Here is a 27375-nt window from a genome sequence, read left to right as displayed (position 1 = left end):
TACAGGAAAATTGCTTCTATGTGGGCTGTGGTAGTAAATGGAAAGATCACATAGGTCAGCATTACCATGTTAGTTTAACCTTGTCATTATTAATTTTTAAGTAAATTTAAACTTGGTTTAAACCAGCTATTCTTAACCTGGGAGTAAATTCCCTTGTTTTAGGGGGTAAATTTTTTTTGTACAAGTTATGTAAATTGATTTTTATTAATTTTTATTGTAATTTATAAATTAGTTTTTAACTGTAATTTTTTTTTAAGTTTAATAAGTTCTTTTAATTTAATATTATTTTTTTTAATAAGCTTAAAGTTCAAAAAATCTAGTTTTATTTTCCTCAAAATTAAACAAATTTTATATATTAGGGTAAATTTGATAATAACCTTCCTAAAAGGGGTAAATTTGAATACCTTCGCAAAAAAGGTTAAAAACTGCTGGTTACACTAAAATTGAGTATAGTAGTTATCAGGGTTGCCACTTTACCAGGAAAAACCTTAAAAACCTGAGATTTGACAATTTAGGCAAAAAAAACCTAAAATTTGAGAAATTTTGAAAAAAACCTGGAATTTCAAACAAAAATCACTAAAAAATTCTGGAATTTTAACAATTTTCACATGTTTTGTAGTAAAAATTCGATTTTACTCAAAAAACCTATCATTTTAATAAAAAAAATTTTAAACATCAAAAAATTTTTTTTTAAACATAATTAAAGTAGCTTTACAGTATCTTTTCAATGTTTTTATACTATTTAACACACTTTCTTACGTTTAACTTAACTCTAAACTATAAATAGACCCAAAAATGTGTACTTTTATAAACCTGGAAGAAATATTTGAAAAAACAAGTGGCAACCTTGAGTTATGAATAGAGTGTTTAATAAGTTATAAAAATATATATAGTTTAAAAAAGTATATGTTGAAAAAAATTATCACAAGTATAAGATTTATGATTTCTTCCAATTATATACATATTTAAGATTAGGTTAAACTCACAAATGTTATTTAGTTTTTTCAAATGATGTTGATATTCTTATAGGAAAAATTACACCCTGCCTACATGAACCTATCAAGTTTCACTGTTGAGTGCATCACTTGCGATCAGGAAGTTGTCATGTTTGGGCAGTTAAAACAGTCTAAGCTGGTTAGCATATTTAATTAATATGATAACAATTTTTGACTTTTGATACCACTCTTAAATTATATTCATTTGTTTTATATCCTCAGACACAACTTAAAATAAAAAACAAATTATAGTTTTATTGAAGCATAATATAGAACTTGAAAACTTATTAGCATAAAACTTATTTACAGAATAGTTTTGTTATTACAAATGTTTATAGTTTTTTTTTTATACTATGTCCCCATGTCAACCAATAGTTTTTAAAGATAATTGAATAAAATTAAAAAAAGTTAGTTTCTGAAATCACAATTTTGAAATGTAATTTATGTTAAAAAAGCTTTTTTTGTTCTGTATTGTTAGCAAATAATTAAATTTATTACTGTATAGAAATCAATGCAATCAAGATTAAAAAAGAGAAGAAATAAAGGAATGAAGGCGTTAAATTCTGCTGGAATTGGTAATGTTACTAAAAGCTATTTAAAAGTTAATTCTGTATTTTGTTATCTACTTAAAAAAATAGATATTATTGTCAGTTTCATATTTACTACATCGAATTCAATATAATATACAGTTTTATTTAAAAAAATATTTAAATGGAAGTTTTTGACTAAGTTGTAATTAAATAGATACAGATACTTTTTTAGAACTTATGTATTTTAAATACCACATAATAAGAAGTTTGTTGAAGAAAGCTTAATAAAAACTTTAATGTTTTATTTATTTAACAATAAATACTGTATTTTTACACAATGGTTTTACAGATGTTTGTTTCACTTAAAAGTCCTTGCGAATGCTTTTTATACAAATAGTTATTTAGAACTGGTTATTTTTAATATTTTAAATTACAAAAAGGTTTTCTAGAAAGTTTTATCAAAGAATTAGCATTTTAATTCATCTGACAATTTTTTTTATTTTTTTTCATCAGATGAACCTTGTTGCACCTTGAAGTCCTTGCAGCCGCTTGCAAATTGTGAGAGATTGTGCGGCCGTCGGGTGGGTTTGAACAATCTTGGCAATACTTGCTACATGAACGCAGCACTCCAGTGCCTTTCCAGTTGGTTAGTTTGATCAAAACCTTTAAAAATGTTAATTAATCTGTATTTTTTGATTATGTGTATAACAAAATTAAAAAATAGTTTAAGAAATTAAAAAATCTACTTCAGTGCCTTTCCAATTGGTCAGTTTGTTTGTTTCTATTACAAATATTATTACATCTGTTTTTTTTGTTTATGTTTTGTAAAATAACTTTTTTTTTAAAGCAGGTTTGTATTTCCAATTGGCCTGTTTGTTTATTTCTAAGCGTTTGAAATTAGTCTGTTTTTTTGGTAGTTGTCATATTAAAAACAATAATTTAGTTTAATTAAATCAAGTTCATGTTTGAAACAAGGCACTATTTAATGATAAATTTAACACTAAGTAATCTTAATTAGCTGATCAACTTTAAACAGCAGCAATATAATTACAAAATGATTTATAGATAATATAAAATTGTTAATAATTAAAACATATAAATTTTGTAGTCCCCAACTGACAAACTACATGATGTCTGAAATCAGTGTGGACAGAACGAGCAGCCATTTAGCTTCAGAATACGTCAAAGTTAGTCCAGTTAATATTTGAAAAGACTGGATTAATTTTTATAAGATTTAATAGGATGTAAAATGTTTTTTTTGTTCACAATTTTCTTACCACAACAGTTTGACAACTAAAAAAGATACAAACTATTTTTTAAAGCTTCCTTTACAACAAGTAAATGTGTAATACTTTGGTTAGTGGTGAAAGTTATTATAATTTTTGCAGTTAACAAACAGATTGTGGCAGGACACAAATTCTCGTTCAGTTCCACCCAACTCCTTCCAAAACGCCTTCGTCAAACAAAACCTTGCTTTCAGGGGCTACCATCAACAAGTAACTAGTTTTGTTTAACTTTTGTGTTTAAAAAGCTTTTGTGTTTGATTATTTACTCGACAATTTATTTAACGTGGTCAACTAATACATTGACAAAAATGATTAGATTCTTAATTTATTGCGTGCTATTTAGTTGATTTTTTTGACACTGCTGACTTGTGGGATACCATCAACAAGTCGGAAGTTTTATTTAAGTTTTTTTTATTAATTACGCAATAAGTTATTTGCTGTGGTCGAAAAAAAAACCAACTTAATGCAGGGTATTTTTTTGAGTTTTAGAGAATATGTGATAATTTTGCTTTATTTAGTTGTTAAAATTCTATTTTGTGAAATAGAATCAAAGTTAAGGTGTTTTATATTTAAAGATGTATGAAAAAATAGTTTTTGTATGAGTTAGTTTTATTTTTGAACAAACTAAACTTTAAGAATTTTTTGTTTAGTATGTTTATGCATTGTATTGCTATGTATAAGCTAATGTAAAAATAATTTTATTTATTTTATTTATTTAACTACCTTAATTTATTTTAATTAAAGTTAAAATAAAATACTTTAATTTCTTAAAATCGTTATTTTTAATCACAGTTTATTTGTATGTATATTTGCTTTTTGAGATTTTTTACTCTATAATTTTTCATAAATATATTCTTGTATGTGTTGAAGTGTGATAAAAAATGTTTTTTAACTATAAGTTTGGAACTTCACCCAAGTTTTATGGATTTTTATTTGAGCCTACTTTTTAATTTTTGTTAATTATACCTCAAAGTTAACAAGATGTATACTGTATTTGAAGCAAGCTTAATTTAGTTTGTAAATATTTCTTGTAAATTTATTTTATACTTTGGCTAAATACATGTTTTATTATCATTTCAAATTGTAAAAGAAATTGTTTTATTAGTTTTACATTTTAAAGAAGTAGTATATTTACTGCTTATCATTTATGAAAGATAATCTTTCTCTGTGCTTAAGTGTTGCCGAAATTTAAATTGTGTAAATTATACTTTAAATGTATTTTTTCAAACAAAATTTGATAGTTTGATGTTGTAAAATTTCAATTTAAGTGTCTAAAGTAGTAGTTCAATAACACTATTTAACAACTCAATATGTTTTAATCATTTTTAATAAGCTAATAATTTTTAACAAGTACATAAATAGTGCTACACATTATAAACATCATTACTACAGGGTTTCCAAAAGACTTGGAAACCTGGAAAAAACCTGGAATTTGACAATTTCGAAAAAAGAACGGAAAAACCTGGAATTTTAAACAATTTTCACATATCAAGTAGAACAATTTTGATTTGACACAAAAAAATATCAATTAGATAAAACAATTTGTTATCATCAAAAAATTATTCATTAAAAAACGCATTTAGTAGCTTTACATTATCTTTTCAATGTTTTTATACTATTAACACAGTTTTTTTACCTTAAACTTAAATTTAAACTAAACATACACCCAAAAAAATGTATTTAAAAAATCTAGAGAAAGTTTTGAAAACCTGGAGAAAATTTTCCAAAAACATTTGGCAACCCTGTTACTAGCCACAGACAGTTAATAGTATGATAAAGAACTAATACAAATAAAATAACTACAACTAGCTTGCTTTATGTGAACTTGAGGTTATAAATTTTAAATGACTGTATTCTAATATTTTATTTAACAGGATGCACATGAATTTATAAGATGTCTGTTCACCAGCCTACAAAACGAAATGAAGTATAAAATTCCCCTCCTCAAACAAAATTGCTCCGAAATTTCCTCTGAAAATTCCTCCGAAAAATCTCAAGACGCAGATGCCTGTGTTAGTTTGTTGTTTAATAATATGTTTTATAATAACAATCATTTATTACTTTAGTCAGACCTTATAGAAATTAATTTTAAGTTGAAATTCTTTCCAAATAGTTCTGATAAATAAATTTTTTAGCTAAAAACATTAAAAATACCAATGGAATGAAAATAATAAAAAACTAACGGTTACATGACAATTCAAATTAGAACAATTCAAATTCTTAATAAAATGTTTAAAGGCCACAACTCACAAAGTTATATATATTTGAAAAAAAAGTATGTAGATCTTATGATGTTAGTAAAAAAATATTTTAATATTGAAATAAAAAATAATTAAATAAAATATAAAAATATATAAAATATTAAAATATTTTATTTATAACACCTAAATTACTATATTTTAAAACTTATTTTTTAGCCACATCTGTAAAAATATTTAAACTCTTGCAAAAATAAGTGTTTGTAGGTATTAATTATACAAACATACGCAATTTTTTATCTTTTCAAAAATGTATTACTTTTTGAGTTGTGGACCTTTAAACATTTATGAATGACTTTTTGAAGAATTTTAATTGTTCGAATTCTAATAGTCGTCTTTCAAATTTGATCAGTTCATGCTAGTTTAAAGTTTTGAACGTCCTTTATAAACTCAGTATAACTCTATCTGCTTAAAAATATTATTATATCAAGCTCAAACTTTTTCATATATGTTAAATTAGTCCTATTTGCATTATTAAATTATTCTGTTTTTGTTACATACCATAAGCTCTCAGAAAATTAAAATTTTAATATTTGTTTAATAATCGGACTGAAGTGGAAATTGTTTGATAATTTGCTTTAAATTTACATGAAATTTCAAATTCTTATAAAAAATTTTAAGAGGCCGTTACTCAAAATATTAATTTAAATTATAAGAAATAAAATTTTACCAGAAGGTCTAATAAACAATATTTTGATGGTAAAAAAATTAAAAAAATTTTTGAAATAGATACTATTTTAATAACTTGAATTATTATAACTTGAAGTTTCAGAGTTAATTTTTTATCAAAGTCTAATATTTCTAGCAAATATACTATACTTAAAAAACTATTAAATACCTAAGATATTAATAAATTTGTACAAAGAAGTAAAAAAAGTTTCATTTAAGAACTATTACTTGATTTTAGTTTCTACAGTTTTACAAAGCTGTTTAATTAGATGGAAATCAGATTTTGTAACAAATAAACAAGGCACTGTAAATGCAACTGTTATTTAAAATAAGCGATGGCATTTGTAAAAGTTAAGATGTTTTTAAGTTTGTAATGTATTTTTTTTTCAATTATACTTTTTTGTTATCGTATTAGTTTTTTGTTTTTATGTGTTTTTTGTTTAGTAATAAATACGTTTTTTGTTAATCATTATTTAATAAAAACTTTTGTTATGAAATATTATTTTTAAAACAAGACAGACCTGTTTTTTTTTATGAAAATTTTTGTGCCTGAAAAAGTGATATTTTTAAATATATAAATTAAAAGTCAACTTTTACCTTTTTAAAGAAAACTTTAATTTTTGAAGAATCATCATTAACTGTTTTATGATGTTATAGACCAGGGGTCGGCAAACTGCGGCCCGCGGGACGCACTAAATTTTTTTTCAATTAGTTGAATATATTGATATTCTGAAAAATAAATTTACTTTTAGTGTTATCTTTAAAGGATAATCTATCGCCTAAGTTTTTTTTTTCAAAAAAATTATCTTTAAATATGTTTTTTAAAGCACATAAAAAACGTTTCTTTTTTGACCTGCCGACCCCTGTTATAGACTGTTGTATCATTATAAAATTTAAGTGTAAGTAGCCTACATTATATTCCTTTTTATTAGCTAGATCAATAAACTAATTCAGATTCAAGTTTACCTTTAATCTTGTTTTATTATTAAGAAAATTTTAACTATGTCATAAATACCGAGCATTAAAAAAAAACTAACAAGTTTTGTTCAAAATTTTTATTTATAAGATTAAATTTTGAAAAGAAATACACAAAAATTTACATATTAGTATTTGAAATTTTATTATTTATTTAAAGGAATTAAAGAAGAGACTGCATCTTTTTAGTAGTTAAAATACATTTTAAACCATAATTTTTTTTCTCCTTATAAGAAACCTGTGAACTTGTACTGAAAGATATTGAAAAAAAACCACCCTCTTTAAGTGATAACTTGTAGCGATATGCAGTAAATTTTGTTGTTTCTGGGTATATATTTCAACATGAATTTCACTACAGGGAGACTCAGCAGCTCATCAGAAGCTGCAAGACGAAGCGAACTACATTGAAAAAATGGAAGTTGACATGGAGTACAAAGACGCGTTGTTAGTTTGTTAAAATATATTAAAAATATTAATAGAACAAAATGTTGGTAAATTCTAAAAACTGTATGAAAGGATGATATTTGGTAAAACAAACGAACTTTTTTGAAATTCAAAAAAAAAATATATTGTGATAAGATGCAAAGCCGCATTGTTAGTTTGTTGTATAATAAAATATCTAAACAAGTAAACAGTAGAGCAGGGGTCGGCAAACTACGGCCCGCGGGCCGCATTAAACTTTTTTTTTTCAACTAGTTTAATATATTAATATTCTCAAAAAACCAAAATTAAGTTTTAGTGTTAACTTTTAAAGATAATCTATGGCCTAAATTTTTTTGTTCAAAAAAATATCTCTAAGTATGTTTTTTAAAGCACATAAAAACCGTTTCTTTTTTGACCTGCCGACCCCTACATTAGAGGTTGCTTTTTGGTAAAGCAATAGGCTCCTTGAAATTTTGAATAATAAAATGCACAAGTTATTATGGTATAGTAAAAGTGTTCAGCTTTTAATTTTAATGCATGTATAGAAGTTTGATGACAAATGTTGTTATTGAGCTAGTTCTTTTGTTTGAAACATATTATATTTTTTAAGTTTTATATCTGTATTATAAGAAAATTAATTTCTGCATGTTTTTATGTTTTTGAGAAACAAAAAAAATACACTAATTTAACTTCTTTACTTTTACAAAAACAGCTATTGTTTTTGTTTTTGTACGTTTATTAAATTCCTTAGTTAAATTAGATAAATAAGCAAAGGCTTGTTAAGAAATAAATTATAGTATTTTAATTTTTTCGATGCTTCTTTATTTTTAATTTATATTTACAGTCGTTATTATATTGTACAACAATAATTGTTTTTTGTTTACTAAACTATCCATAGTTATAAGTTTTTTAGATACAAAAATAAATGATTTTCCAATACAATTTTTTGTTTATTCAAAATCAGTTTATATATGTTTTTTTTATTTTCTACATTACTTGGACAAAAATACATTTACAAATTTACCAGTAAAGTCTATAATATGTTAAGATGGTTCATATGTTTTATTATATTGCTTATTTAATATTCGTAATTGGTTAGTTTTTGACCTTTTTAAACACACTTTTATTGCAATTTCTATTGAGTTGTAAACAAAAACATTCTGAATATATATTTTTAGTATGTTTTTATATTTACTGTAACTATTTTTATTTTTGCTTGGTATCTCCTCTTAGTTAATTAGAGGTTTAACTTTTTTTTTCTAATGTTTTTGGCAAAAAATAAAATGATATAAGATTGAAAGTTACCTAACCATATAAAAATATAACAAAAGTTTATGCATTTGAATTACAACTGTTTTTAAAACAATTTTTAGAATTTACTTAACTTTGATAAAAATTTAAAGTTTTACATCATAATGACTTCATATATTTATCGACTGATTATTTATAAACTTGAACATGTTTGCGCATGACTAAAAAATGTTTTTAAGTGTTCTTTATTTAATGTTTAAACCAAAATAAAAAATTACTTATATAAGTCTTTTCTTAAACTTTAAATTTGAAAAGTTATTGTGTGATTTAAAACTAAAACTATATTAGAATTTGATCTTTAACAATTTGTTTTGTATCTATTAGTTAAAAATTAAAATATTTTTTGTGTTTAACAAATGAAAACTAATTAAATTTTAAATAAATCAACTTATAAACTTGAAAGTTTAAATGATCGTGAGTTATGATTAAAATTCTCGATGGTAGTAAGCAAGTGTGAAGTTTTTTTAAGTTTAGGTTTATAAATGCTGAATAAAAGTTATAAGTAATATTTGAGCTTCTTTTGTAAACATTTTCCATTTTGATTTCTCAATTCAGTTAGTATTAGTTTTGTTCTCAAATACTTAAATTTACAATGATACGTTTATTTAAACTTTTTATGCTTCTTTATAATGTATGTGCTAGCTTATTTGTGAAAAGTATTCTTAAAACTTTAATTTATAAGTCAACAAAGTTGCACTTAAGCAAAACTAAGTTAAAAACTAACAAATTTATAATACAATTAAATAATTTGCACAGAAATGAACCGACGGAACGTTTGTTGATACAAAAAGAATACATCTCCTCTAAAACTGTAAGTTCTTTACCTGTAAGTTAAAATAAAAAAGATTTTTTTAAACTAACAAACTCTGAAGAATGACTCCTTAATTCCATTTTTATTAAGTTTTATTGTATCTAAATATATTTGAAGAGGTTAATTGAAAAAAAAAAGCATTTTTAAAAACTTTTGATCACTTTAACCTAAACACTAATCATATTGTTTTAACAGTTATTTACGATCTATTACACTATTAAACCATTAAATTTAGTTTTAAAACTTCTTAACTTACAAACTCTCAAAAATAACTTCTCATTTCCACTTTAATTGACAGTTATTGCACCATAATTAATTAAAAAAAAACTATTTACGACTAGTTACGTACCTAAAATATAAAATCAACTATTTTTTTTCACCAGCAAAAGAAATACAAGACACCGGAGTTCGAGGTGGCGATAAAGAGCGTGGTTTCGGACCTGTTCGAAGGTACTATCACCAGCACTGTGGAGTGTACTGTATGCAACAACCGGTCCAGCACCCAAGAACCTTTTCAAGTTTGTTGTTGTTAAAAAAGCTGCTTTTTTACTATAAAAAATTGTCAGGGTTGCCACAATGTCAGAAAAAGTCAGAAAAAACTTAAAAAAATGACAAAAGTCAGGAAAAAATGGGGGTTTGTGAAAAAAAACAGTAATAAACAATGAACTTCACCGCACGACCAACAACAACAGCATCCGAGACAACCTACGACCGGTTTCGTCCACGTCGTAGGTTGTCTCGGATGCTATTGTTGTTGGTCGTGCGGTGAAGTTCATTGTTTATTATCGATGGCATAAAACATCTCAACTTGTTGATGATGGCCGAAATAAATACTGAAAAAAAAACAGGAAATTTGACAAAATTTGAAAAAACGTCAGATTTTGTCAGTTCAAATTTACAAGATTCTTTATTTCCTAAAGCCTTCAAACGGTAAAATATAAACTAAAAATCCATTAAAGTCAGATTAAAGTTGCAAAATTTTCATAGAAAATTACGAAATTAATTAATTTCTCATGCTTTCATCTGGTAGAAATTAGTAAATATCCTTTAAAAAACTGATTATTTGTTTTATTAACGCAATGATTGAATTTAACACAAAAAAAAACTGTTGTTTTAACCTGTATAAAAATAAGATTGAAAGCCTTATATAGTTTCAAGTGTTTGATTATATATTTTAGAATAAGTTTAAATTGAGAGTTTTATTTAGGAAAGTCAGGAAAGTTTTAGTAAAAAGTCATCAAAAAGTCAGGAATTTTTTTCTCAGCTTGATCTGTGGTAACCCTGAATTATATTTTACTAGAGAACCGCTCAATTCCAATCCGCGCACAATTCCCACTAGATCAAATCCAAGAACCGTATACCGACCAAGGGTTAGGGGTAACAGTGATGGTGAAAATAAATTACAAAAACAAATAAAGTTAAATGTAAATATCTATAGAATGAAAATAAAAAATATTTTTGGATCGGAGTTGTAAGTATACCATTTTTGCTATATTCCTATATTGTAAAACAATCTATATGTGCAATTTAAAAAAAAAGAGCTTAAGTTATTTTTATCTATTTTTTTAGTTGCTTTTTAAAATGATTTTCACCTGCAACAACCACTCCAGCACCCGGAAACTTTTTCAAATTATTAATTGTTTTGTTGATATGAATCATTTATTTATAAAAAATGTATTGAGGGTTCTTATGCTTAAACAAATGATAGCTTTGGTTTCATATGGTAGGTATGTAACTATTTTATACTTTTTCATTATTTAGCTAGAGTAAAAAACGATCATTAAACGAAGAACAATCTATATTAAGTCGTTTAAAAAGGCTGCTTTACTTATTTTTTAATCCTTAATTATTACAATATTATTTTTATTTATTTTTTTACTGCTCAAGTATTACAATAACATTTTTATTTATTTTTTTACTGCTCAAGTATTACAATAACATTTTTATTTATTTTTAATGCTTAACTATTACAATAACATTTTTATTTATTTTTTAATGCTTAAGTATTACAGTAATATTTTTTTTTTAATCCATAACTATTACAAAAAAATTTTTTTTTATTATTATATACAAAACAACGACGAATAAACTTTCAAGGACTTAAGTTCTAAAAACTTTCATTTCCAACGTGCATGGTATTTTTCTACATTTTCACAGGACCTTTCGCTTCCGATACCGGACGTGAGCGAGATAGTTTCCACGCAGCAGAGTGCTACTAGTGACATTGAGGAAGATTACGAGAAGATGATGCTGGATTTGGACGACAAATACTCCCAGATGTCATACTCGGAGTGGATATGGTCCTACTGGGACTCCATGAAGAGGTTATTTTCAACTAGAGATTAATTTTTTGTTGTTATTGAAAAAAGCTCAACATCAAATAATGTTTGTAAAAAGCATTGAGAAACGCGGTCAATTTCACACATAAACTAAGGTTAGTTTTAGGTTTAAATTAGTTTAGTCTAAAAGACTAGTTAATATTAAAGCACCATTGAAATAGAGTAAAATAGTAAAACTCAACTAAAGCTGTATAATTAAAAAGAATCTTTTAAATATTATTTTACACAATTTCTTTCACCATTTTTCATTTTCCAAGAATTTAAAACTAGTAATTATTTAAATCGAACGTTAACTGGCAATTTAAAGAAATAATAATAAGTTAAAAAATTATGATATATATTTTATATAATAATTGCCTAAATACCTAAAAACCTGAAAAAACCTACAATTTTTACGTGTAAAGTTATGAGATTTAGATTAGATATAAAATACCTATCACTTTTTTTTACATTATTTAGAATATTTTTTTTTATTTGAAACATTTAAAGTAGTTTAACAGTATCTTTATACCATATAAGACATATATGTTCACCTCTAGTTTAATTTATACTAAAAATGAACTTACAAACTACTGTTTTCAAAAACCTGAAAAAATTCAGAAGACCTGGAAAAAAATTCTAAAAACTATTGGTAACGCTGAAAAAATACAAATAGCACGACATCTGGTTAAGTGTATTTTAAACAATATTTAAAATTAAAAATAAAACTTTAAAAACATTTAAAAGAAACAGCAAAGTAAAATACAACAGCTCATCTTTTCTAATATCTACCTATTTACCATTCTATAATTAATACAAAAAACATCTAAAGTTCGTATTGTTTACTATAGTTTTTAAGCATATTTAACATTCTATGTGTTTTCCAACAGTTCAAAACTAGTAAATATTAAAATCCATCTTTAACTGGCAATTTTAAAGAAGTTGTAGTAGAAGAAATAATTAAAATAGTAATAGAAAGTACAAACAGTACGATATCTGGTTGGGTGTGTATTTTAAATAATATTAGAATAAAGAATATAAATTAAAAATGAATAAATAAAAACAGTTAAAATAAAATACAAACAGCACATTATCTAATTGGGTCAAATGCAACTCAGTATGTCCAGTAAAAAATTTTATTTAAATAAGTAATTTTAAACAAGAAATAGTACAAATATATTGAAAATGATAATAAATGAAAACAGCACAATATCTGGTTGGGTATGGCCAGCTTCGGTGACATTGGACGATTGCCTCAAAACGTTCTTTTCAGCCGACCAACTCACCGGCGACAACATGTACAGCTGCGACAAGTGCACAAAGTTTGTTTTTATAACAATTAATTATGTTGAAGGGTTTTTGAAGCAAGAGCGTTGTTTGAGGTTTTTACTTTTGTTTTTGAAGCAACAAGATACATGTGGAAGTACAAGGAAAATGATAAATTAAACTAGATGTTATAGCTCATATATCTAAGTGTGATAATTTAAAAAGTGATTAAGCATTTAAACGTATCAATTCATGTTTCAATAACGAACCGTTAGTTATGAGTAAAATTATATTTGATTAGCAACAAATTTGTAATTATTACAAACATGCTTCTTGAATTTTGTTTGAGTTTACTATGTATTATGCATCATTAATATGTGTTATTCATAGTTTTTATTGCAACTTTTTTACACTTTTGTGATTAGATGCATAGTACCGTATTTAAGTTGTGAATAAGTTTTGATAAACCTTAATTCCAAGTACAAAGCATTTTAGCTATATTGAAAATATTTTTATGTATCTTAATCTTAGTTAAAAAAAACAAGACACAAGTGGAGGAAATGATAAAATTTAATTTGATATATTAATATTAGATATATCTAAGTTTATTAATAAAAAAAGTAAAAGGTTTTAAATAAGTTTGCGTATTAAGTGAAATTAATAATAGTATCTATCAACAAATTAAAAAAGTATTTATGAAGTTCATAACAATTAGTTCATGTTTTTTTTTCGCGCCAAATTTGCTTTATTATTTCCGTGTTAAATGTTATAAGTTTTATGCTAATTTTGATTTTTTATGTAAAACCTAGTTTTTCTTACAATGAAAAAGTAGTTAAATAATTTAAGCTTTGCTTTCTTGATATTTGACATTCATATTTTAGATGATTAGTTACAGTCTTGTACTAGCATTTCTTTCCATATATTTAGATTAAGTTTACACAAATTATTTAAAACCAAGATTTTTAGTAAACTGTGATACAGTGTATTAAATTTTTTCATCTTAGTAAAAAATTATTATTGAAAGTATATACTTGATTAGCTTATACAGCTTACCATGAATTTATGATTGAAAAAAGGTTTTCAATCAAAATTAATTTATGGTGCCAGGGATAAATTTCATTAATTTATAAATTATTTAATTTTTGAAATTTTTTATAGAAAGATTAAAGTAAAAATATTAGCTTTAAAATACTTTTATTTTATTTCTTTTTTTACTAAAGTATGTACTGTTGTATTTTTAAGTTAGAAAAATGTTAAAACATTTAAAACACAATAAGTTTTATTAAACATGCAGTTTTCACTTGTTGATTGTACGTTTTTTATGCAAGCTCTAAACATTACATATTTTTAAACAAGTATTATAACTTTTAAATTACGTAGAAGAGTCGGTTGATGTCTTAAAACGAAACAAAAAAGTTATTTTGTTAGTTTAAAACTTTTTTTTTAATAATAATTTTTGCAATAGCTGCTTTTTATTAAGCATGTTGTAATATTTGTTCCAAAAACTGGTTATAAAATAGTTTTGTTTAACATATAGTTACTAATCACGTATTGTTTTAAGATTACTATGTTGATATCAATAATAATTGTGTTGTATAGAAAACAATTGTTTTAGTTATCCACTGTGCTTAAAAATTATTGAAATTACTGGTTGGATTAAAAGTTTCTTTTTACCAACAAAAAATCACATATAACACTATTCGGCACGATTTCCAATATTTAAGCGGCAATTTTGTCATAAAAATTAGGCAACTCTGTTACGAGTTTTGCTAATAATCATGTTTACACATTCAGGCTTCGAAACGGCGTGAAGCAGTGTCGGATCACCAGGCTGCCAGAAGTTCTGTGCATTCACCTGAAAAGGTTCAGGCACGAAGGGTACAACTCGTACCCCACCAAAATATCCTGCCCCGTAAAATACCCGCTGGAAGTTTGTTTTTGTTTGTTATTTTTGTTCAACATATTGAATTGATAATAAATAAAAAGTATTTCGATTGAATTAAAAAAGTAATTTAGTTTTGAAACTATTTTTTGTATTTTTATTATTTTACTCGGCTTAAACAAAACTTTAATATAGTTGAACTCACGCAAATTAGTCTTTAATTTGTGTTTTAAAAATGTTGTTTTATACGGGTTTTAATGTTATTTTTTCACTCATTTCGTGAAAATTTTGCCCAAAATTTCCTGCCTCGCAAAATACCAGCTTTAGTTTTGCTTTTGTTTTAATAAGGTCAATGATAATTTTTTCATAACTTAGTAAATAAAACAAAGTTGTAATTAGTTTTTAAGTTAAACTATCGATGGTCGTAATTTGTTTTTAAACAGCAAAAATAAAAGTTAATATTAATCAAGTTTTAATTACTGTTTAAATCCATTTTCTTTTCAAAAGTACTAATTGAAGCTGTGGTAGTTAACAAATTTAACTGTTGCTTTGCGCAGTTTCTGATGTTTATATTCTACTTGCAGGGTTTGGACGTGAGTGCGTACATGTCAGACGAAATAGGTGAAAGTTTGTACGATTTGTTCGCTGTTGTTGTGCACAGGGGTGGTTCTGGAGGTTTGTACAAATAATATTGCTTTAATATGAACTTTTATGAAAATAAGATAAGTTTTCGATATTAGACGTTTGGATGTGTTGTTACAAAACTTGTTTTTTTTTAAATTTTGTTATTATTGAGGGAAAGATCAAATCAGTTATTTTGTTGAGTATATATATGTGTAATTTTAGTGATTCTGTACCTAGTATAAAATAAGTCTTCGAAGTTATTTATATTTTCAACAATTCAAGTAATTTTATAAAAAATCTTGGTATTTTATACTACCTTTTACATAAATTACAGTATTTCACTTTATATAATGCAGTTTAAGTTTTTAATAAAAATAATAATCCATATATATTTAAAGAATATTCTAAAAAAAAAACCTCTTAAAAGCAAAGGTATGATTAATTTAATTTAACTGTGAAACCTCACTTTAGCTCCTAATGTTTAAAATTCATTAAAAAAAATTATTAAACGTCAAAGTAGTTTCTTTACCAATGCTAAAGTATAACATTTGTAATTTAAAAAAGAATGATATTTATTAAAACAGTGATCGAAAATTGAAAACTTTGCAATACTTTGAACTAATATGAAAATTAATGATTGTTTTTGTTTTAAAAGTTTAAAGGTTTTTGTTTAAGGAACAAAAAAGATTTTAAAGTTTATGACACAACCTATATATGTATATTTTTTTAATTTTTGACTAGTTGTGTATGATAAGCTTAGGCGTTGTAAACAAAATTCCCATAATATACAAATACCAAGGGATTTGCAAAACTTTTCGAAAACAAAAATATATCACAAAATATAGTAAAACCTATATAACGTTTTGTAATCATATAAGATGTTATGTCTGTTTAAAAAAACTGATACTTTTTATTTGTAGGATTGATTTGCTAGTTAAGGATTAATATAACTTGCTACTCGAATTTTAACTGCTAATATATATTTTTTTATTACATTACCTACTTTTTGCTGTTTAAAAAGTTTAAATAAGTTTTACAGGTAAATCTAAAGCTTTATTTGTTAGTCTATATATATTATTATATTTAATAAAAAACAAAATGAGTTTTAAATAATTAATTTTTCAACCAAAATTTAAAAAAAAATAAGAAATACATTTTAGAGAAATTTAAAAGATTAAATGTATGAAATAATATCAGAAAAACATACTTTGTTATCTTTTATGTGAACTACATTTATAATATGTGTTGCACTAAAATTAGTTGACTGTAAGCTCTAAGTTTTGTTTTTTATTTGTCTTTTCTGTAAACACGTTTCGATTTGAATTCATTAATTATGATATCTCAAAGCTTCTTATCAACTTACGTTTTGAAGTCTCTCGTTTATTCTCTTCTCTCGTTTTACAATTATTTTTATTTCTCTCTTTTCGTGACGCGCCAAGCGCTCACCACAAGCTCTTTGTTACACGTTATCGGTCACCTTAGAACTGGTATGTTTATGGAACAAAAGCAATGGGATGCTTTATTGCCACGGTGTTCTCGCAAATAATGTGAGTATCGCTGCCTAAGCTACCCTAAACCAAGGCCTCTTCGTAGGAAACCTGCTGCTTAGACTAGTGAGCGAAAGGTGCCGAACGACTAGGAACATCTACCTCCTGGTAGAACATTTCAAAACACTATAAATGGTAAAAGAAATAAACATTTGGCCATCTTACAAGAAATTGAACACACCTTGAATATATATTTAACAATTCTTTTATTGTGAATGTACGTTACTACACGCTCAATATTTTTGATTGAATATTGCTAATATACTCCGTCTGATTTGCGTATTTGATGAGTCAGCAAAAAAGAAAGTTTTTTTCATGGTTTTTGAAATTTAATTGTTAAAACTTATTTTTTTAGTAAGGTAAATTAGTGATAAGGGTATAAATTAAAAAAAAAAATTTGATGACTCATCAAATATGCAAATCAGACTGACATTTAAGTATACTTTCCATTGGATATTCGTTATATTTAGTTAACATTTTTACAAATAAACTCGTGAGAAAATAGTTCCAATAACTGTTTTTGTAACTAAAGCAAACCTAATAAATTTATTTTATGATTCACTAAGTAAAGTGCCCGTTTTAAAACGTAATTACATAAAATTTAAACTATATCGTCGTATATATTTCAGTAATCTATATAACCGAAAGTTTCAAGTGAATAGTCATGCAATCACATTGTTGTACTAAAAAAACTTTAAGTAACCAAACCGCGCCATTTTTTGATATTTATTTATATTAGTTTTACCTATTTGTTAAACTTAAAACATAAATTCAAATTGTTTGAACAGTTTAAGTTTACAAAAGTGTATTAACTTTAAAAAGCTTCTAAATATTTTTGCTGCTTAAGCAAGCAGTATTTTATAATTATCGATATTAGTTTTGTCATATAAATGTTAAGTAGTTATTAAACATATTTAGTTATTAAACTTAGAATTAGTTACAGCAGCTAAATAAAATATTATCTACAAAACCAAATCAGCTTTTGACATTTATTAGTATTAGTATGCCTGTTTTGCTGATTTTTTTTTTGTATTTGACATTTTGGGACACGTTCAAAATCCACCCGATCAAAATCCACCCAGTCAAATTCGAGAACCGCTTACCAAACGAGGTTAGGGGTAACAGTGATAGTAAAAAATAAAAAATAATAAGATAAATTAGTAAATAAATAAAATGTAAAAAAACAATCGGGTGGATTTTGAATGCGGGTGGATTTTGAACGTGGGTGGATTTTGATAGTATACCGACGTTTTATAAGTTGTGAAATAGTTGAAGTTATATATTTTTCAATATTAACAACAGCAGGGGGCCACTACACGTCGCACGCGTTGAACCCCATCGACAATAGCTGGTATGAGTACGACGATAGCTGGGTGTCGATGAGCGATGAAGCGTCGGTTTCTAACGCTGAAGCCTACCTACTGTTCTACAAGTTTGTTTACATATATATAAAATAAGGTTATTATTTAAACTTGAACACCTTCTACTGAGCCCACTTGAAGGGATTTTAAATAATTTTTTAGAAAAATAAGATTTTAAAATACTGGTACATACAGGGTTGCCACTTTACCTGGAAAAACCTGATATTTGACAATTTAGGCAAAAAAAACCTGGAAAAACTGGAATTTGAGAAATTTTGATAAAAACCTGGAATTTAAACAATTTTCACATGTTTAGTAGTAAAATTTTGATTTGACTCAAAAAATCTATCACATTAAAGAAAAATTTTTAGTCATCATCAAAAATTTTTTTAACAAAAAACTTATTTAAAGTAGCTTTACAGTATCTTTTCAATGTCTTTATACTATTTATCAGTTACTTACCTTAAATTAACTTTAAACTTAAATTAGGCCCAAAAATGTATACTTTTAAAAACCTGGAAAAAATTTGGAAAACCTGGAAATAATTTTGAAAAACGAGTGGCAACCCTGTACATATGTTTCATAAGACTAGACGCCTTAATCATCAGCCATCAATTTGTTTGAAAGTTAGATGGTAGATCGATTTTTGACTGAATTTTTGTAATGCACAATATTACGACATACTGTTTTTTGTTTTTTTGTATAACTTTTGCATCTATGTTTAGCAAAGTGCTTTTTATTTTAAATTTAACTGGCTGATGATTAAGGCGTCTAGTCTTATGAAACATAGGTACCAGTATTTTTAAAATCTTATTTTTATAATAAGTTATATATATAAGATATAACGTTAAAAGGCGTTAAAACCTGGAGATCCTGATAAGCTAAGCTTATCTTCAAATAAATATATATGTATACATAAAATATATATTTTCTTAAACTTACATTTGTTCTACAATTTTGTTTATGTACCTAGCTTCTAATCTACATGTTTGTTTTTTTAAATTACATTTTGTTCTACAAGTTTTTGTTTGTATCCAAAAAGAAATTTGTTGGTTTATTGTTAATATAGTAAAAGCTATAATTTAGTTGTATAGTGTTATTATATAGTGTAATGCAGGGCGTTGCGTGGTCAATTTTTTTGAGAAAAAAGAATTAAAATATTTTTTTTTTCAAATTAACTTTGTTTAAATCATAAACATATTTAATCAAATATAATATATAACAAAAAACATAGGTTTTAGACGTCAAATAATTGAAGAGTTTTTAGAAAAGGGCATAAATATTGATTGAGCTTATGCTGCTCGTTCAAACTGAGAATAATAAGCGTAAAATGAATTTAATAATTTCGTGCTTCGTTGTTCTTTTTTTTATTTTTAAAAAGTTTAAAATGTTTAATACGAACTTTAACTGTGTTTCATACAGCATACATGTTCAACATTTTTTCACATAACAAATTATATTTCTCTTTTAGAATCATGTTCATAATTAATTAAATCAGTATTTAAAAACCGAGTTTATTTACCTGAAGTTAATGAAAATATTTCAAGCTTAAAGTACTTGAAACTTTTTACTAGAAAATTTCTTTTGTAGGCTGGATTTGTTACAATAAGCCCAATCGGTTCGTTTATTATTTAAGTTTGTGCTCAAAAAACTTTAAATAACTTTATGTTTTTAGATGTTCAATATGATAAGCAACAGTTTAAACGAAGAACACATTTCAAAATATTTTTGTAAAAAATATCAGTTTTATTTGTACCTTACATGTTGTTTTCAAGTTAAATACGTCGCAACTGAATTTTTGCTCGGTGGGTCAAACGTTGCTAACCGATAGTTTATAACTGTAAAAAATGGCATATATTTTTACAAATATTTAAAGAATAAAAATATTGCATCTGAAGTGTCCGTTTAGCAAACAACAAAAAAGCCACAAACGTTTGTTACATTTAAAAATACCGATATCAAGGAAATTTTCAATAATTGAACTTAGGTCATTTAATAATAACAAATTCTAGCCACTCATGAAGAGTTTAAGTAATAAACAAACTAAATTTATAGTGCAGCGAGCTAAGTAGGTTGAAGCTAATCTTAAGCGATTGATAACTAGTTTCTTGGATATTTAGTTGATTTTGATGAAGGCCACAGGCGATCCAACTTTTTTTTAATAATTGGTTTTTATATAAAAGCATGAAGTATAAGTGAGTTTTATAGAAAAAAAAATTATAAAAAGCGTTTTTATTTTAATATAAATGTTCGTATTGCATTTTTTTCATCATCAGATTTTTCAAAATTAAAAAGGTTAACTAAAAATTTAAATAGGATAAACAACTTTATGTCTTTCATAAAATGGTGCTAAAGACTTTAACTAAGCTGTGTTTAACTTTTTTCTTTTTATGAAATATTATTAAGTCTATTTTAAAGTTATATAGAAATTAAGTTTTTTATTAAAGACATTAATATAGAAATAATAATACATTATCTTTTTTGTACTTTTATTAATGAAATTGAAGCTTGTTTTAACTATTAGTTCTGAGTAATTTTTCTTTTAGTTAAGATCTATTGTAAGCTTTTTTAACAACTTTTACTTTTTCAAAAGTTCTAGAATTGGTTTTAAATTGTATTTGCGGAAAGCTATTTGGATATGTTGCTAAAGATAAAAGAATTAAATCTTAGAATTGTTTTATTAAAAAAAAAGTCAAACTACCGCTGTATAGAATATCTAGTTTTTAGGCTAAAAATGTTTTGAAGTTTAACAAATAAATTTAAGTTCCATATATAACCGCAGCAATGTGTAGGTGCCAACGTGTGACCACAGCTACGTACCTCAAACAAAACTATAGTTTCTTCAGTTTAGTTGTTTACAATTAAAATGATTTTAAATGCTATTTTAATCTGTGTTACAGCCTGATGAATGGCTGGTAGACTTTTAAGCTTTCATGTTAACCTTGTAATAAATATTGATAACTAAATCAATTTAGCTAAGCATTTAATGTCTCCATAAATGTTTATTTTGATTTTGAGATATTTATTATAACTGAGTATATCATTAATGCTTTTTTTAAATTGAGTGAAACATTGTGTTATAAATAAGCTAGTACATCAATATGTTTGTAAATATTCTCCTTTGATGCGAGTTGAGATCTTGTATTTTACTCATTCTTTAAACTAAGTTAAAATTCAAAAATAACTAAAAACTAATTAAGAAAATAACAGTTAAGTTTACTCTAAGCTTTCATGTTAACCTTAAGTACTAATTAACAATCAGGAAACGGGAAAGTAGTGGAGTGTTGGATTCGCGCGCAAAATTACTCAATTGTGACAACTCGAGCGTGAAAAGTCACGTGATATCAAACGAGTGGATGTTCAAGTTGTTCAACTTTTCGCATCCGGGTCCGATTGACAACAGAAACCTGCTGTGCCATCATGGCGGTTAGTTATTTTCTTAAATTTAATAAGTAAAAAAACTAATTCTAAAGATATTAGATTTTATTTATCTACTAGATTTATTTTATATATTTATTAGGTTCGTATGTATGTATATGTTATCTTCTTGAATTTACAAAAAAAAATCCTGAAAGTATTAGATTTTATTTATTAGGTGCGTATGTATATGTAAAATTTTTTTTGTTAAGTTTAAGAATTAAACAAAATTAAAAGTATTAGATTTATTTTTAATCATATTAGCTTCAAATTTGTGTCTTGGAAAAAAATGTTGTTGTTTCCTTAATCTAAACAAATAATAAGTTGTTAAGTAAATACTATGAAAAAAAATTTTTTTTTTAGATTAGTAGCTATTTTATTTTTATTTAAATTAAATCTTAATAGCCTTCCAATTAAGAGATCCTACAAAGTATATTAAATTCATTAATTAAAATTTATTAGAACTAAACATACAACTGAATAAATTTTTAAAGCAATTGTTTATATGTTGGTTAGTAATGATGTTTTCTATTAAAGTGTTGAAACTAAATAAATTTATAATTGACAGCGGTTTTAGATTATATATTAACAAACAACTTTTTCATGTTAAGTATTCATTTAAAAAAATAAAGCTGTAAAGATACAGGCTGATAATCATGAATAAAATTAGTTAAAGATACAAGCTTAAAACAAAAGTTGAAAGTAACACACAAAAAAAAGGCTAATTTTACCAGTCGGAAACTAATCTTAAATTATATTGATTCTGATATTGAAACCAAAAAATCAAACTTATAGTAGTAATCATAATAAATAAACCTCAATTACACATAAAGTTATACTAATTATGATAAAGATTAGTCGAATACAAAAGTATAAACACTATAAAAAAAAGAAAAAAACATTAATTAAATATATACCAAAAAAAAGCTAATAAACATTAAGTACATAAGTCAACAACAATTCAAACAGAAATAGACGCGGATATAGCGGAGGACCTTGATAACCGGTCGTGTCGGGTGAGTGAGGAGATGTACGGTTATCTTTATAATAAGTACGGTGGATACGCGGGTAGCAAATTGACGGATGATCGGGGTTGCAAAAAGTGCGTGCGGTTGATCGAAATGAGGGAAAGTAAGAGGGAAAACGAGCATAAGAAATATATGGAAGTGAGTTATCTAAATGACTTTTGACAAAGCTGGACTATTAGTTTTGATAAAAAAATAGGTTTCTAGGCTTATTTTAGAATTGATTAAATTTAGGTGAAAAATAAAAAAAATCTTACAAAAAATATAAATAAGACTCAATTTTTCAGAACAAAATATATTTCATGCTTCTTTCGTCAGTTGTATACTAAGAAATAAAAATAAAATTTCAAATCTAGCTTATATAGTTAAAATGCAATCAACGTAATTAATTATAAAGCAAAGAGTAATTAACAATATATAAGTACTTCTAATTACAATGCAGTAAAAAATTAATAAAACAGAGCAACAACTTATAAAACAATTTAAGAAAACAACGAAACAGTATAATCAAAATCTTTATGTTTACACAACTTAGGTTTTCTTAACAAAATACAAATAGCCTCAAGTTTAATTAAATCAGAAATGTGAAAACAATTTTTAATAATTTTAAATTTTTTTTAATTATAATTACTAGCACAGTCAAGATTATTTACTAAGTGTTCAGCAATAGCAGATCTTTTTGAAGCATTTACTACTCTAATAGATTTAGTTTTCTTAAAACTCTTACAAAATTCATCGATACTTTTTGGAATATGTTTCTTTATTCTTTTGCCAAATTGTCTTGAGGTTATCCCGACATAACTAGCTTCACAGAATTTAAACTGGTAAACTACCATACTTTGTTTAAATTCTTCTATCGAATCTTTGCCCCAGGTCTAAACATTGGTTTGGATACGAAAATAACGATCGGCTTTGCCGAATGATAACTCCTACTTACTAATTGACAGATATGTCTTTCTAAAACTCCTGAGTTCTTATTGACATAATGCAAAAATAAAAAAGGTATAAATAATTAGAATAACTTTTAGTCCCAGATGCAAATGCTTTTTTTTAATTTATAAAGTTTGTAGAATAACTTCGAAAAGTATATTAATTTGTATGTAAAAAGCACATATGTAACAGTTGCAAGAAATAGAAAACCCGACAGAGCAGCAAACCTGTTGGATCAGCATTAAGTGGTTCAGAATGTGGCAGTTGTTCATCTTCGACAAGCAATTAGGTAATTTACATGCTTTTACTTACTTTTTGTTAACGCTAAAAGTGTGCCTAAAATACGAGACTTTGGGGTATTCAATTTAAAAAAATTTAGTTATTTCTCTTAATATACAAAAACTTAAACTAATTTATATCAAAGTTTTGATAAAATTTCTTTATTTCAGTTGTAAATCTGTATAAAAATATCGACCACGGTATTACTTTTTATTATGTAATAAAACTTTGTTTAAAAGTATTATGATAATAGTTTTTTACTTTTTTGTAAAACTATAAAAAACAACCTGTCATAATTTTTTTTTTATGGCGAGGAAGCGTATTTTTTTTAATAAAGTATATATTTTTTAGAACCTCCAAACTGTGAAATTAACAACAAAGAATTTGCAGTGGAAAAAAACGGGAAATATTTGTTTGATAAATGTTAGTGAATTGTTATTTTATTTTCGTGTTGATCAAGTTAATTATAATAACAAAAATCTGCAAAGTACTTGCCTTATGGAAACTAACAGTAAGCCATTTTAGACTAGTGACATATAGTTCCACGGAATTCTGTAAAAATAACTAGCTGAAATATTAAAAATATATAAATTATTTAAGCTGAAACAAAATAGTACTTTACTTTGTCTCCGTATAGTGATCATACCACCAGTTTTACGCTTTTTGCACAATAGTATTTAATTTATTATAAGTTAACTGTGAAATCAAATGACTACATTAAGTTTAATGTTTGTATAACTTAACCAAGAAACTTAAGCTGGTTTTTTGTTTGTTATAAATTGCAAGCCTGTAAAATAGTAAATTTTGCAAGTGATAAAGTTTTTGATATTTAATGTAACAGAATTTGCTTTGTTTTTATAACCAAAATTAACTTTTAAAAACCAAAAAAAACTTTTAACAAAACATATTTCAGATTCCCACTATTTCGAAATTTCCGTCGACGCCTGGAACTTTCTGGTGACCGAATACGGGGGCGGGCCTTTTCTGGCGGGAAAAAACTGCGCGCTGAAAACCAACGAAGCGAAACGAATCGAAAGCCCGCCAAAATCAACAATACCCGTTTCGAAAGAAAAACAAAAGAAACAAAACAACAAGAAAGAAGCCTCCCAACAAGAAGATAGACAAGGTGTAGGGGAAGTAAAATACACAAAAAATAATTCGGTTGTCCAGTATCTTGACAGCAACAATACAATTGAAGAAAGTTGTCCAATAGAAAGCTCTGTTGTGCAAAATATCGATAGCAACAATACACAACTATTTGAAACAACTAAAGAAAGTTGCCTGATGGAAAGTTCAGTTGTAAAATATCTTGATAGCAATAATACACAACTATTTAAAACAACTAAAGAAAGTTGCCCGATGGAAACTGCTGTTGTAAAAAATCTTGATAGCAATAATACACAAATATCTGAACAAATCAATCGAAGTTGCCCAATAAATAATCCTGTTGTGAAATATCTTGACAGCAATAACACACAAATATCCGAAGACGAAGAAACACCAAAAAACGATTTAAACCAGCTAAATGCAGCTGAAGAAAACCAAAAACTTTTGTCTTACGAGGAAGCTTTGAAAGTTTCTCTTCCAGCTTGAAATTGTTCAGTTTTACATGCGTATTTTTTTTTTAAGTTCAAAACAGTAGTTTATTGTTTTTGTATTTCTTTTTTACGTTTAATATCTTTTAGATAATTTATTTTAATTAATTTTGTGCAATTTCACACCATTTTGTGATCCGCTGTGTCCGTTTATAAAATTTTACAATATATTTATTATGAATAGACTGTGGCAGTAATCTTACAAAAATATATAATAAGGTTTTTGTAATTTTGATTATAAAAATATTTGATAGCTTAAATTTTGATAAAAGTATTCTTGTCAAAATAGTATACATAAGGGTTTCGCCAAGTGGGCCATTTCAGAAATTTAGGGGAATATAAGCTAAAAATGGGGGCTATGAGGCTATAATTCGAAAATTACACTAGATGTTCTGACGTTGATAATAAAGAGCAAAAAAAGTTGTAGGCGTGTTTAAGGGTATTATTTTTGAGAAATCTTGTTGGAGGGGCCGTAGCTTTTTTAATTTTTTAAAGGGGGCCTTATGAAAAAAAAGTTTGGGAAACTCTTGTATACATAGACTTGGTACTGTAAATGTTTGATTATTATTTTCTCTGAAACCAAAGCTACTTGAACTAATTTATTTTTCAAAATTTCAAAAAATCCGTTTTTGTTGTTCAAAACCTCATTTTCAACGTTTTTTTTATGTGTTTGTTAAACGTTTTCTTTTTTAACAATCAAAAAATTGTTGGATGTTAGTCTATATGAAACAACTGAATAGGTTTATATACTAGTTATGCGAACAAAAATGCAAAAATGGTTTAAAATAAAACAGTTCTTCAAAGAAAAGACCATACTGAATGCTGATAGTACTTTAAAGGCTTCAGTTTAGAAAATTACTGAAAATAAGTTTAGAGTAGGGGAGGTCCACAGGTTGGATCCTCGAATATTTTTTTTACTTTAGAGTAACTTATGCAATCCGAATATAAGTAAAAACTTGAAAAAAATATTTTTTGAAATGCTCTCTTAATTTGATTTTGATAAACAATTGACTTGAATGCATATCAAAAGATAATTTAATTGAATTTTGTGTTTAAAAACTTTTTTTAAGTCTTGCATTAAAACTTTGAAAAGTTTACACGGGCTGCAAAAGCTTTATAAGGTAATTCCCCCGTCTATAAAAGTCGCCTACCTCAAACTTTAAAGGTATAAAAACCTTTATTTTTAGAGGTAATTTATAAATGCATCTGATAGAGTAGGTTTTCTTAAAAAAACGATAACAAAACTCTTTAATATTTTATCAAATTTTGTAACTGAATTATTTGTTTAAAATCGTCGAACAATGCTATATTAATTTTTGTTAGGTGTATAGTGCTTTATATGAAATGCAAAGCTTGGTAAATGACATTTTTATAGAAAACTTATGCCAAGTAGGTTATAAAAAGTTTTTTCTTAGGTAAAAACCCCTATAAGTAGTCTTTAAAAAAATTCCTCTTAAAAATTAGTTTACAAGTTTTCTTTTAACAAAAAGAGTTTAAAAAAAAATGTTGATTTATTTTGAATTAGATAAAGATTTTCCAAAATGGAAAGTTTTAATTTACAGAGTAATTTTTTTTTCGATTTATAATAACCAATTCTTTAAGACAAATTATGAAAAAAAAAAAACGCTAAGTTAATGTTGCAATTGTTTTATCAATGAATTACTCTTTAAAGTGAATTTTTTAAATAAGTATTTTATTGACGCTTAAAGATAGATTTAAAATTAGGTAGGTCTCAAATTTTAAAATTGCATCTAACTTTAATTTTATTTAGATTTAATCATTATAAACATTTAATAAATAAAATATACATTACACTAAGCTCCTATGGCTTTTATTACCTTTACTGTTGTTTAATTTATTGTAACAGTAACTA

The 27375-nt window shown here is 25.6% G+C and overlaps 1 protein-coding gene across 1 annotated transcript; it reads left to right on the top strand.

Annotated features, from left to right (window-relative positions):
* On the top strand, positions 1–25645 carry LOC145834726 (ubiquitin carboxyl-terminal hydrolase 20-like). Its single transcript, XM_082942230.1, has 20 exons — positions 1–68; positions 1030–1134; positions 1501–1570; positions 2039–2171; positions 2634–2712; positions 2914–3021; positions 4686–4823; positions 7072–7157; positions 9204–9258; positions 9642–9776; positions 11416–11582; positions 12782–12898; positions 14637–14772; positions 15309–15399; positions 18198–18327; positions 21519–21682; positions 22643–22839; positions 23821–23917; positions 24259–24330; positions 24821–25645. Exons 2-20 carry the CDS (start codon positions 1051–1053, stop codon positions 25498–25500), a joined length of 2739 nt encoding a protein of 912 aa, XP_082798356.1. The 5' UTR covers positions 1–68; positions 1030–1050; the 3' UTR covers positions 25501–25645.
* The last annotated feature ends 1730 nt before the right edge of the window (positions 25646–27375 follow it).

The sequence above is a fragment of the Thalia democratica genome, chromosome 4, assembly GCF_965202585.1.
Source record: "Thalia democratica chromosome 4, ktThaDemo2.hap1.1, whole genome shotgun sequence".
Taxonomy (NCBI): Eukaryota; Metazoa; Chordata; class Thaliacea; order Salpida; family Salpidae; genus Thalia; species Thalia democratica.
Note: the sequence above shows the minus strand (reverse complement) of the source record. Positions and strands in the feature narration are given on the sequence as shown.

Coding starts and splice junctions, on each gene's coding strand:
- LOC145834726 (XM_082942230.1), top strand. CDS start 1,051: ATGAACCTATCAAGTTTCACTGTTGAGTGCATCACTTGCGATCAGGAA. Junction 9,777..11,415: donor GCACCCAAGAACCTTTTCAA/GTTTGTTGTTGT, acceptor ACATTTTCACAG/GACCTTTCGCTTCCGATACC. Junction 22,840..23,820: donor AGCATAAGAAATATATGGAA/GTGAGTTATCTA, acceptor CATATGTAACAG/TTGCAAGAAATAGAAAACCC.